Source organism: Phodopus roborovskii, unplaced genomic scaffold, assembly GCF_943737965.1.
Source record: "Phodopus roborovskii unplaced genomic scaffold, PHOROB, whole genome shotgun sequence".
NCBI lineage: Eukaryota > Metazoa > Chordata > Mammalia > Rodentia > Cricetidae > Phodopus > Phodopus roborovskii.
Genome location: NW_026126602.1, coordinates 11,544,033 through 11,557,957, shown reverse-complemented (window position 1 = coordinate 11,557,957; position 13,925 = coordinate 11,544,033). Strand labels below are relative to the sequence as shown.

The window sequence follows — 13,925 nt, the reverse complement described above, 5'->3', positions numbered from 1 at the left end:
GAAGGGGAAGGAAAGAATAAATGTAATATCTATGAATGATTATGAGATACTCTATTGAATATATTAAAACAAAATGAGCTTCCTGAGATTTACTGATTACCAATGTATGCAAACCACATCCAAACATAAACTTATTTGTGGTTACAAATTTGGTTGGTATAACATTAAAAGTGGTCAAACTGAAAAAAAATATATATATATAAAAGAAATGTTTAATACCTATCCATACAAAATACATCCCAATTAAATGCAATTTGCATTGAATATTTTGCTACTTTCTCTTATAGCAGTTTTAAAGTTTTGTATAAATAGTGTTAAATCAGAGACAATATGTAACATTTCATTAAATTATGTCCGATGATAATAGCTCTAAAGGGAAGATTTGTAGCAAAGATACGAATCCACCAAATTACCATTTTAATTGTTTCATGGTAATTGTTATTGTTGAATCCTAGCTTCACTTAATGTCATAATTTTCTAAATTGCATGTGCAGTTTTATTTCCAGTGTATCTTATTTTCAAGATTATTTGCATATTCATCATTTTCACACTCTCATTATGAAAAAACAGATTACGTAGGTATTGATAAATCACTGCTATTACCAATTGATCTACTTATCATAAATAGAATATAAGATGATTTCTAGAGTTCCCAACATACTTTTAATCTGATTTCTTTACTCATTTATCATTTGTTAAAGAAATAAATATGTAGTTAACTCTATATTCTGCCAAGATCTATTTCTAAGCATTAAGGTCAACAATAGCAAAAGACAATTAATACTGATTGAATCAGACAATTTGCATTTTTATTTGGTGGAAAAGGCAGTAAGTAAGTAATGAAATAAATGTATTTTATGTCAAGTGATGAGCAAGAGAACATAGGACTGAGACAAAGTTTCATAGGATAAGGGCAAGAGAGTAAAGTTTTAAACTGCACACTCAGCATCCTGACCTTAAATGCATAGATATTAATTGAACAGAAATGCCAAGCAGTCCAGAGAACAAGATATGTGCATATTAGTAAGATATATCAATGTAAGAAAGAGCCTGTAGGAGTAAGCTTGGTTTATTAGGTGAAGATCACAGCAAGAACTTTTTTGTCTCTCTTATAGAAGGACATCTTTAGAAAAGATTTTCCTGTCTCCTTAGAGGGTCAGGAATTCAGGTTCATCTTTACTTCTATCATTATTGCAGATCATGGAAGCACATGCTTGTACTTTTAGAACTTGGGAGGTTGACAGAGACAGGAAGATTGGGATTTAATGTTAAGTGTGGGTTACATAACACCAGCACTCAAGCAAAACTGCTACTAAAATCCAGAAGATGGCTGTCCATTGAGCCAGAAGTAACCATATTAATGAGTCTTGTATGTGTTTTACAGATAAAGTAGAAAATTTTCTGATGGGGAGTATGCCAAGAAAGAGGAAGAAAAGTGGAGGGAGAGAGGAGAAGAGGAAAAAGATGGCAGATTGCAAATTTGATGCTTAAAGCACAAAAACAAGTTGGTTATTATTTAGGATTGAAAATACATCTGTAGAGAGAAAGTTTGGGCAGAGGATAATAAATTTAGATTATGGCCTAGTTTTTGTAAGTACTTTTAAATCGTCCCCGGAAAAGAACCGAGAAGGCAGGAGGACATCTTAGAGCCCAGATAAGGTCTGGAATGGAAGAGACTTAGCTACTACTCAGTATAAAAATCTGGTCTCATAAGATAAACTGCATGCTGAGCTTAGAAAATACTTCATTTCCCATCTTCCTGTTCCTTGCTCCAGTGAAGCTGCAGAAATCAAGAACAAATATTCCTGATCTTTAGGTTTGAAAAGTATATAAATAACAGCGCTTCAGAAGTCAGCCTTGATAGAGTCAATTTCCATAAGAACTGGAAAGGCTGGGAAGAAAAAGGTTATGAAACACAATATTGCTGTAGCACAGAGGCAATATGAATACATGCTAAGCAAAAGAAGCTAGACCCAGAAGACCATTGCCACATCACTTCATTTATCTGAAAGATACAGAGTGAGTAAATCCACAGTAACAGAAAGCAGTGTCTGAGACTGTGGAGAAAATAGAGCTTTACCGTCAATGGATATGAAGTTTTATTTAATGTAATAAAATGTTTTGGAAATACATAGTGATTTTTAATTGTATAATGCTGCAGGTTTACAAAATGACACTGAAGCGAACAGTTTCTAATGGCTCAAACAGTGCATTTTATATAATAGAAATTTTACATTAGAAAAAAAAATATCTCACTAAGACAAGTTCAAGAGTAAGCATTTAAAGAAGTTCAGCCAGACAATGGTGGTACACAACGTTAATCCCATCACTTAAGTTGCAGAGACAGATGGATTTCTATGCGTGTGAAGCCAGCCTGGTATACAAAGTGAGTTCCAGGACATCCAGGCTGCTATAGAGAGAAACTCTGTATCAAAAAACCAAAAAAAAAAAAAAAAAAAAAAATTAGAACGTTGTAATTCATGAATCTGCATAGCTTACAGATGTAAGTTGAAGGTTTGAGTCTTTGAAAGATGGAAGGAACGTTGTTTGGGTACCAAAAGGAATGAATGATTTCATAAGGGAAGAGAACATGTGGCAGTAGACAAGAAAGGCTGAAGTTACTGGAGTGAATCCTTAAGGATGCAGAGTATGAAATTTCTGTACAAATGAAAATGGTGTCCAGAAATGAGCACAGGCGGCCAACAAGAGAAGATGTGGGAAACACAGCAGGAAGATGTGGGGCTTGTGAGTGTCTTTTCTGATTTCTCTCATTTTCCCAGTGAAGGGGAAAGCAAAATGATAAACTGACAATGATGATGGAGTGGGAAGGAACAACGAGGATAGGATCAGTTGTCTATGGCTGAAGAGAAGCAAACTGAAGACTCGTGCTGTAGTGAACTGGATAGTCACACATAAGAACTTATATGTATAAATATAGGGCAGACCAGGGAGAGGGTTGTATCTGGTTTTTCTTTGAGAGATTGGAAGTGCATGAGAAGAAAAAGGGAAAGTCATGCTTTCTTAACAACTGTAAGAAAATAAATGAAGGTATGACAGAGCAGGAAAGGAATTGAAGACATTGTAGGACATGAGGTGGCATGATAAACCTGTTATTGAACAAACACCATGGAGTATTCTCAAGTAAACGAAGATGGTTCCAGGGTCAGTAGGTGGAATAATCTTATGGGAATTCCATCACACATGCAACCCATTTTCACTGGTGACACGAAGAAACATTTGACTGACTTGTTAGAGTTGAGATAACAAAAGTAGTGACCTGTACATGTTAGGTGACCATTGCAGAGTGGGGCACTTGAAGTTATAAGACGGAGAATTTAGTATCATCAGAGGATATCATGCTGCAATGAAGAAATGGAGTTGTGTCTTTTATCACCAGGACAAGTTCAAGAATAAGTTAGGAAACAAATTGAAATCTGTGAAAATTGGTACCATTTAAGTAAGTTGAAGGCTCAATAGTTTACATTTTTATTAAAGTTCTTTTCTAGGAACAAAAAAAAAAAATAGAAGAAATTGTGAAACTGAGAAATAATGTGAAAGTGAATGTGAAAACAGTTACGGCCCAAATTTTCAAAGACCTAAGATTTCCTACCCATTTTCTGATGAATACAGCAACTTGGTCCAGTGAAAGACACTGATGTCAAAAAAAGCCAAATTCCTAATTAGAGAGTATAGTTTTTCTGTAAGTAGTAGTAGGAGCAGGGGGACAGCAAGTCTACTTCTAAATATAATCTCTATCACCAAACTAGCCATAATGTGAAAGGGTTTCAGAGAAGCTAGTTCAAGAGTAGAGCCCATTTCTAGTGACAGAGGATGCCATATACCTTAATTAGGTCCCTGAACAAGTTACATTCCTAGACTCTTCATTTCAGTGTTAGTGTAGATTGCTTCTGTGAAAACACTGATGTTTTGGTTTGGAGGCAATACTGACACTACCACCCTATGATTAAACTATAGATCCAGTGTCATGGTTACTTTATTCTCTCTGGCCCATCTCTCTGTCTTTGTCTCTGTCTTCCTATCTCTTTTTTATCTGATTATGACTTTGTAATCTGGCTATACAAGTGTTCAGAACATATTTATTGAATGGTGACATTCTGTGAGAGACGTGTTTCCAATTGCTACTGCATCTCACTTGTGACTATTCTATATATTTAACAGACAAGATTTTACCATGTCTAGAAGTTTCAAAAACCAAGCAGGACTTACATTGTTCACATATGGAACACTCCAGATTTGATTCTGCATATGAAGGCTTGAGACGTAAGTGTCAAATTGAGATGTTGGTATGGACACAATTTATAAAAACCAGAGACCAGCTGTAGGAGCATGTATGTGCCAACCTTTGTTGGCATTAACATCTTAGTTTCAGCTGGGTGTCAAAGTCTGAGATTTAGTAGCATAGTAAATAAGGCTAAACACATCTACTTAAGATGTTTTATAAAGTCATACCATTAAAGATTATCTTGTCATCATATACAATATTTGGCTTTTAAAATTCAAGATTGATGATGAATGATAAATAAACTAATGTAAATGACTCCATGAAGTAGTTAAGGAGAAATATTATGAAACTTTACAATTTATTCTAAACCTATGATACAAGAAAAACTAGAATTATAATTTTAAGCCTATGGTTCTTATTAGATAAAATCCATATTTTATCAAATGAAAAGTTTTAGCAAATCAGAGTGGCTTAGGTATTCCTGCAGCTGTGTCTGGCCTGTGGAACAACATTTACCCCAGGCTTGCTATGAATTTGGCCAAACAAAAATTACTTAAAATAGTATGGGATATCTTTTTGTAATATAATATGTGGTTCTCCAGCATGAACTTTGTAGAAAAAAGCATCTTGCCCCAGTTGTAGAAGGCTGGTTATATCTGCCTGGGTCCAAGGTTTTACTGAATCAAAAGTTTAAGGTAGTAATGAGCCCTTGTATTATTTCTTCAGAAGCCCTCTTAGTTTAGTATAACACACAGCTCGAGTTGAGCAGTCACTCTCAGAGACTGTAATAATCCACCAAGGTCTTTTGATCTCTTCTCTAGTGTTCCAGACCTGCAGATTTGACATTGACATGTGTTCCTGGGTAACCGAGGTGCCTCCCGAGCAAACTTCTTGGATATGCACAAAAGCAAATGAAGTCCCTTCACAGTACTCTGTACCCCAGCAGGATCAAAGCGGCAGTGATGAAGGTACCAAGTAAAATATAATGTAGTCTGTATATGAGTGCTAGAATTCTGCTTTATTGTGATGAATATTAAGTCTTTAAGGCAGAGAAGTTGATAAGCATACATATTAATAAAAGTATATTATATCATAAGTACTGAAAGTGAAAGCCATGATTTTAACCCTATAAAAGAAGTTATGCTACATTAGCTGCTGGCCCTTTTAATTTAATATTTTCTTATTGTCAAGATGTATTAATTTATGTAAATTAAAAGCAAAGCCTTTTATCAAGTCCAGTCACTCTTCTTTTCTACAGTGATAAGTTGTCTTTCTGTTATTTTAATATAATTTACTTGTCTCCCCTCCATTCCCACCCTGAACTCTTTCTCTATTATCACTTGCTTTTTACTTTTAGTTTTTCCTGCTGATTTGGAAACTTTACCTGACATGTTTTTAAATATATATTCTGAATTTAAGGTTGTATTTATTTATTATTGTATGCAGTGTGTGTGTGTGTGTGCGTGAGAGAGAGAGAGATAGAAAGAGAGATGAAGAGAGAGAGAGAGAGAGAGAGAGAGAGAGAGATGGGATGTATGTGGAGACTTGGTTTTCTACTCTTAACATGTAGTTTTGGGAACCAAATGGAGGTCCTCAGGTTTAGGCTTTCTATACAAACACTTTTACTTGTTAAGCCATCTAGCTGGCTTAATAGTCACCTTTAATACACACATATGAATACTAAATTTATTTAATATAACTTAAAGTGGGGGCTGGAGAGATGACTCAGTTGTGAAGAGCATCTGCTTTCTTATAAAGAATGTGAGTTCAGTTCCCAGTACCCACCTGTGCTGTTTCACAGTAGCCCAAACTCCAGCTCTGGGGACCCTGACATCATCTTTTGGTCTCTGTGCGAGACTTACATACACATGCACACACCCCCACACACTGCACACTACACACACAAACATTCACACACATTATATTTTATCAAAAAACAAAAATTCCTCAGTATTTATTTCTGTCTTTTTCTTTCATTGAAAATAAATATTTTTTCATACAATATAATTTGATTATGGTTTCCCCTTGTACTACACCTTCCAGTCCATTCCACCTCCCCTCAGATGTGGATCTACCTTCTTTCTGTCTCTCATTAGAAAACAAACAGATGTCTAAGAAATAATAAAAGAAATAAAAAAGAAACAGGTAAACTCAAATAAGATAAAATCAATATAAGAAAAAGAACCCTCCCAAAAAAACTAAATCAAGACATAGAGATCCACACATTCACACACAGGAATCCCATAAAAAGCAAAAACCAAAAACCAAAAATGGAAGCCATAATGTGTGTACAAAGGATCTATAAGGTTAAAACATAAATGGCCAGACTTGGCATTATGACACAAAGAACCTCAAACTATGCTGTTGAGTTCTTTTGTGTCTGCTGTACCTAACCTTAAGAGTGGTTGGTTTTTCCAGAAAGACTCCCTTGGAGATAACTAACTTTTCATTTGCAAGTGGCTATCAATTGGAGATAGCTGCCGGTTAGGGATGGGGGCATGTGTCCATTCCTCCTTGAGCTCTAGGACTCCACCTAGGCAGACTGGGACAGACCCTGTGTATGCTGCTGTGTGAGCTCATATGTGTGTCAGTCCTGTTGATTATAGGCCTTGTTTCCTTGGTGACCTCTACTCCCTCTGCTCCTACACTCTTTCTACCTCCTTTTCCTCAGGCTTCCCTGTGCTCCCCTGTGAGGGGAGGGATTTCATAGAGACATCATTTTAGGCCTGGGTTTCCAAGGTCTCTCACTTTCTGCACATTGGTTGACTGTGGGTCTCTGCATTTGTTCCCATCTGCTGCAGGAGGAAACATTTTTATGATGGTTGAGCAAGACACTAATCTCAGAACATAGCAGTACATCATTAGGAATCACTTTATTGTTACATTCCTTTATCAGAAAAGTAGTATTTGTTTTTTTGCTAGGTTCTATCTAATCTCAGATTTTTGGCCACCCAAACAGCAATGGGTATGGGTTCTATCTCATGGAGTGGGCCATAATCAAATGAGATATTGGTTGGTTGCTCCAAGATTTGTACCATGATTGCATCAGGCTGGACACTATTGTAGACCACAGGGTTTATAGCTATATGTTTAACTTCATCTTTTGGTAGTGTGCAGAGTACCTTGGAGTGCTATGAACACTAGTCCTTATAGTGAAGGCTCTAGGGAGGCACCAGCTGGACTTCTCCATGTTCAATGAGTTGTATAAATACTGTCTTCAACAACAGAGCCTTGCTGTCAAGTGTGTGCTGAGTCGCCAATAGCCTTGGCAACAGTTTAGTTGTTTGTGGCTTCACTGGGACCCCTTTGGCCAAGAACTCAGATGTACCCTTCATTTACTGACAGGATTTGTCCAGTTTAGTCTGTCTCCTGTTAGTTGGTGATTTCATTCAGATAGCCTTTATTTGTAGATACGTTACAGAAAGTTTCCACAGTTCTCTATACAATCCCTTTGATTGCCTTGTTTTAGCTATTCCTCCTGAGATGCTTTCCTTCACCTGCCTCTCTCCTTCCCCTCCCTATTTGGTCCTCCCATTGCAGTTACACCCACCTTGCCCATTCATCTTGAATATGAGGAAGATATTGAAAATTCATATATTATGTATTAATTATCCTTTTATTATAGCTTAAACTCTTTTGAAGATATTTTTTAAGTTCATATCTTATGAAGATCATAATTATAATTTTATAATTTCTTACATTATTTGTATGTGTTTAATGTGTTTAATCTGATGGATTTCATTGGAATCCTAGTAGCATCCCTTTACATCTCTGTGGTACTGATTTGGGTCTGTTTTTTGTCTCTTTTGGTTGCTTTGGATAGAGCAGTAGATTTGTTAACCTTATTCATCACTTCAAAGATTTATTTTATGCACTCCAACTATGTGCATTCGGGCTCATGACTACTGGTTGGACAGTTGTACTCTTGTCTTTCATAGAATTTTAGTGGTATTGAACTTCTATTTTACAACTGTCCATTGTCCACCTGAGTTTAGTAGCTTCCCTTTTTTTTGGGGTACCAGGGGCCTTTGCTGGACAAATTTAACTTTGCAGTCTGTGTACTGGGCAGGTTCTTCAACCTTTTCACCCCGTAGTGGTTTTTACCCCCTAGATTGGGATTGACTAATACTATGCCTGGAATTTTCTCCCAAGTATGTTTGGAATAGGAGAGGCAATTACAGCACTGAAGTATATTCAGACTTAACACCAGAAAGCATGTCATCATACATTCCAGACCTCCTAAGAGTTGTTCACCCCAAGATGGATGACATCGTAGGTTACATTCAGATTCCTGACCTATGTTCAACTCTTGTTCTGCAGCTGGGAGGATAGTTAGTTGGCTTTTACCCAATAGATTTTCCATAACGATGTTACCAAGAGTCATACAGATAAGAAAAAAAAGGGCTATGCCAGCTGTTTATCCATCTGCAAATGTCATTGTTGCAGTAAAACCCCCAACTCCCCCAACTGCATTGAAGATTGTGAGAACTCTGGGTTTCTCCTGTGGCTGGGATTGCCAGTATCTTCACCAGGGCCACCTAAGTTTCAATTCGGGTGAGGATTCTGCTTGCTGCTCCTCTTTCATTATTGGGAGGTGCAAGGTCGCAGCTACATTTGGCATGGCTTACTTCTTTTGAGTAGGTTGTTTATCCTATTCTCTACTTCTCGGGCATGTCACCACTACCTTGATTAATTGCTGAAACCTACATTTCTCTTTTTGAACTAGATTCTCTCTCTCTCTCTTTTTTTTTCTATACCAGCTCTTCTCCTTAGAAGTTTCTCCTTAGAAACTTCTTGCCAGTCATGATACCTAAGAATCATTTTCAGATCCGAATATAAGTATTTTATTTTATTTTATTTTCTTCTCAATTTAATAGTTTATGAAAAGGTAAATAATTGTGCTTTCTTTATTGGTAAAATATTTCTTCTCTTGTCTTTGTTATATATTTAAATTTTTTCTTTGGTTTGGGTATTAGTTTTTGAGCTTTTCAAGTATTTATATGGCTTGGCATTTTATGGGTCATAATCTGTGTTTTGGGAAAGTTCTGTTATAACTGCTTCAAACATTGCTTTTGCTGTTTTTGTAGTTATCTCCTTATATTCCATTTCCCTACTAATTTCTTTTTGTTTCTAGAAATGTTATTTGTGTCCTCAAGCTAAGAGATCCCTCTCTCAACAGTGTTTTGTCTACTAATATAATCCATAAAGACATCCTTGACTTTTGTTATACTGATTTATGCACCAGTGTTACTTTCTGATCCTGAAGTTTTCTATCTCTCTGACTGTGTTCTCTTGTTATAGTTTGCTTTTCTGTTGCTGGCCCAGAAGCAATCTGGGAAAGAAAGGATTTCTGGTTGCAGTCAGTCACTGAGGGAAGCAGCTGGGGGGGCCGGGGGGGCAGGACAAGGTAGGATCCTGCAGGGAAGAAGAAAACTTCTTACTGGCTTGGCCACATGGCTTACTCAGTTCAAGCCCTCTTTCCTAAGAATGGCTCCACCTACAGTAGACTGGGACCTCCTACATCACTTATCAATCAAGAAAAAGTCCCACATACATACTGCCAGGCCAATCTGATGGAAGTGATTTCTCAATTTATAGTCCCTCTTCCAGGGTATGTCCAAGGTGTGTCTAAGTTAGTTACAAGATAACACAAACTAACCAACACATTATAACAGGTCTATCCTTGTATGGCCAGATGCCAAATACTGATATGGAGACTTCTTATTGAGTATGAAGACTTGGCCTTAGTTTAGGCTTGTTCCCAAGTAGCTCTTATGTTAACCTATGTTCTGCCATGTGGCTTGTTTCCTGTCCTCCATAGTGTGCATCAAACTTCCTCCACATCTCACAGATGAGTTCCCTGCCTCTAAGATCCACTCCCCTTCCAGTTCCTCTCTCTCCCTGCCTGTCTTCTCCTAATGGGAGATGCCATTCTGTAAATATGTTTCTCGTATTGGTTAATGAATAAAGCACTGTTGGCCCATAGGAAAGCAAGGTAGGCAGGATTAGGAGACTTGAAGGAGAGAGGAAAAAGTAGGGAGGAGATTCAAGATGTAGGACCAACAGGATAGAACTCCGCATCTTCTCTCCAGTAAGATAAGACCATGTGAAATACTTAGATTAATAGAAATGGGTTATTATTTAAGACAGAGATAGCCAATAAGTAATGCTAGTAACAGGCCAACAACATTATATCAAATACAGTATATCTCTGTGTTATTTGGGGCTGACACAGTTCTGGAACCAGGCTGGTGGGAAAACCTGCTTGTAACACTTTCCTCCAAAGCTTTTGGCCATTCAGCTCTTTATTAACCCAATCAAATCAGAAGGTGCCTTAGGCAGATGAAATAAAACAGGAACATCTTCACTGTGTTCAGAAAGATTATCCCATGACATGTTATATGTTTCTATGTTTTCTATTAGTTATATTTGTGTCTATTCATATCAGATTTCCAATCTCAATGTTCTAAGATTTCCTGACTTATCATGTCTGGTTCTGATACTTGCTTTTTCTTTTCAAACTGACTCTGCTTTTTAACTATGCCTTACAGTTTTCCAAATAGAAAATTCATAAAGTTTTGATTTACTATATCAAAAAATTAAAAGTTTGAGTTACTGAGCTCACCCCACTCAGTGTTAGATAACATACTGTCCACCATAGATGGAGATGTCTGAAGTAATTTTTTTTGCACCTTTGCTTTGGTCTTTTAGCTTGCCTTTGAGTTCCTTCAGAGATTTGTCCTTAAATAATATGTAGCCCTGTAATATTATAACACATGAACTCTGTTGACTGATACAGAGATTACATGCTATGAGCTAAGTAAACATCTATGGTTCTATAGTTTGAGACTCAGTTTTCTACAGAGTTTTTAACCTTTGCTTTGTGACTTTTAAAGAAATTCTTACTGTATTTCTATGAGGACAGGCAGGAAGTGTGAAGAGAATTAATTCTGTTCTTCCAACACCCTATCAATGTACAAGGCTAGTAGTGACTGAAGCTAGATTCATGCAGAATACTTAAAGTACATTTTAAAATGGTCACTGTCTCATGTTCTCAGTTGCAAGGTGTGACTTTGGTAACTTGGGAGTCTCCATGTTCATATCCTTTGAAGCTACAGGAAACAGGTTGGACTTTGACTTCAACCCCCTGTTACCAATAAGAGTTGTTGATTTTCAGTTTGTTTATATTTTTCTTGTTACCTTGTTATGAGCCACAAAGTCTAGGCCCCTTGCACATGGTGGAGAAACCTGAAAAGTTTCAGAAACTGTGTTCCATGAAGATTGTTTTCTTCTTTACTTCCCACCAGTCCATCCTCTTTTCTCTTAGTTCTCCAGTTACACATTGGTTAGTGACTTTTGTCATGACATTGCTTAGCTCTTCTAGACCTCCCTGGAGTACTGACACTAATTTATGGCTTAACTCTTCATGGGAATTCTTGGTATTTCTGCATCTTTGGCAAATGTGTTTTCCTTACTCCTGTCTGCCAAGAGCAGCAGCCATAGACTCTAATATATGGAACTACCTAGGGGACCCCCAACAACAATCAACTCTAAAAGAAATAGTCCATGATTGATAGGGAGCTTTTTTATTTGATAGTTTATTTTAGCAGCTAGCAGAACATGTATTAACTTGCAGACATATGAAGATTTCAGACTTTTCTTTTGCAAAAATATATCATATAAATTTCTTTGTTCTTTGTATTACCAGTATTATTGGTTCAAGAACAGTCCAAATTAGTTTTAAGATGATAATTTTGTTTACTATAAAGTCCATAGGTATAGTAAATAAGAAATAAGAGTGTAGATAACTATTTTTTCCATGTGACTTCTAAGAAAGACAGCATTTTAAAATCATACACAGTTGAAGAGTTTTTATGTGAAAACCAGGAAAACAGCATAAGAGAGGATTAATTCCGGGAGGAAAAATAATGAATTTTTGATTAATGAAAAAAAAAAAACTGCACTGTTTCATTTAAAAGAAAATATTGGGCTGGCAAGGTGGCTGTATCAGTCAAGTGCTTGCCTCCAGGGTTCAAAATCCATGTAAACAAAGCCAGGTTTTACAGCATGCTTATAACCAAGCTGCTGGGCAGACACAGAGAGGAAGTTTCCCAAGATCTTCCTACCAGCTAGCCTTGCCTAATCAGCAAGCCCTGTATCTCAGAATAGATCCTGTCTCAAGAAAGAAGGTGACAGTGACTAAGAAAATTGACTGACATTGACTTCTGCCCTCCATCCGTGCATGCTTGTCTCCACATCATTAACATGCAAAAACAGTCACATACACATATCCACAGAATAAAAAGAAATTAGTAGGATATAGAAGGTTGTGAGCTTTCATGTGAGTACTGGGAGTTGAACTCAGGACCTCTGGAGGATCAGCTAGTTTCCTTAACCACTGAGCCATCTCTCCAACCCCATTGCCTTGGAAAAAAAGACTCCACAAAAATATTGTTCAAAACAAAATAAAAACAACCACATAATTGTTTCTCTAAATTGCTTCTTTTGTCTTCACTTTTAGGTTATATGGTGTGGCTGAGTGACAATCATACTTCTACGTTTGGTCTTGTAGAGAGCAGTGCATATTTAAACAGCTCTGTATGTCACTGCATGGACAGGGAATGCCATCTTCAATTCTATTACACTATGGAAAACAGTGTTCTGAGAGTGAGACTCTATACTAATAAGGTGAGAAAAAATAGCATGTATTTCTGATCCATTTAATATATGACATCTCTGTTCTTAGATACCTCTCTATTTCTCAGTCATGTATAGACTTCATAAATTGTTGCTTAAGCTCTATCTATTCTTATTTATGTGTATGTGTGTGTACCCTCACATGCAGCACATATGGACAATCCCTTTAAGGACCAGAAGAGTTGAGTTCCCCCTATAGTTGGAGTTAGAATGTTTGTTAGGCCTTTCTCTCCCATATGCGTAATGGTAACCAAACCCAGGTCCTCTGCAAGAAGAAAGTATGATTTTTTCTATAATAGATGAAAACTACTTTTATTAAAGTTGAAGAAACATATGTATCAGGATAACAGAGAGAAGTCCCCTCTTTAAGACAGAAGAAGGGCAGAGTATAGCCGCTCCTGGAGGGCTGGGGGTTTTAATGGTCTTTGGTGGATTCGTGTGGGGGTCTCCATTCTCTAGATGAGGGTTCATCAATTTAAACAAATGAAGGGGAGATGTTACACCCCCAGGTTTGGGTACAGAGGTTAAGCTCAAGTCTTGAACTTAGTTGACCCACTAGAGTGGTCATCTGCTGAAGGGTTTGGTGGATCTACCATGTAAGAAAAGTCCTACCAGACCTTTACCTTTGTCTAAGGTCATGAGGGTGAAAAAAAACCAGACAATTTTGCCATCTTTATTTTCTAACTGTGGCTTATTCCTCTGTGTGTCTGATTGTCAGGGGTCTGTCTAACTCCTAGTTCCACATAACCAGCTTAAATGCTATTATGTGTTTTGGAGTCCAGACTGTAATTTCTTCAAGCTGACAAAAGGCACAAGGGAAGGAGTAGTCAAAGTGCCTCTAAGGAAGGTCACTCTAAGGAGCAATGATCAAATGTGTGCTATATGAGTGAGATACTGTCTGCAGCATACACAAACTGAGCCTGTTGGGGTTTTGGTTCTCTTGCCTGCCATCTTTCTCTAATACAGACAATGTTGACTCCCAATA

General features: G+C 37.1%; 1 protein-coding gene across 1 annotated transcript in view; it reads left to right on the top strand.

Annotated features, from left to right (window-relative positions):
- Window positions 1-13,925, top strand: part of Malrd1 (MAM and LDL receptor class A domain containing 1) — a 602,535-nt gene that overhangs the window by 67,018 nt on the left and 521,592 nt on the right. Inside the window, exons 6-7 of the mRNA XM_051205714.1 lie at window positions 5,065-5,211; window positions 12,765-12,931. Of these exons, the coding sequence (XP_051061671.1) occupies window positions 5,065-5,211; window positions 12,765-12,931 (314 nt within the window). The remainder of the gene's footprint in view (window positions 1-5,064; window positions 5,212-12,764; window positions 12,932-13,925) is intronic.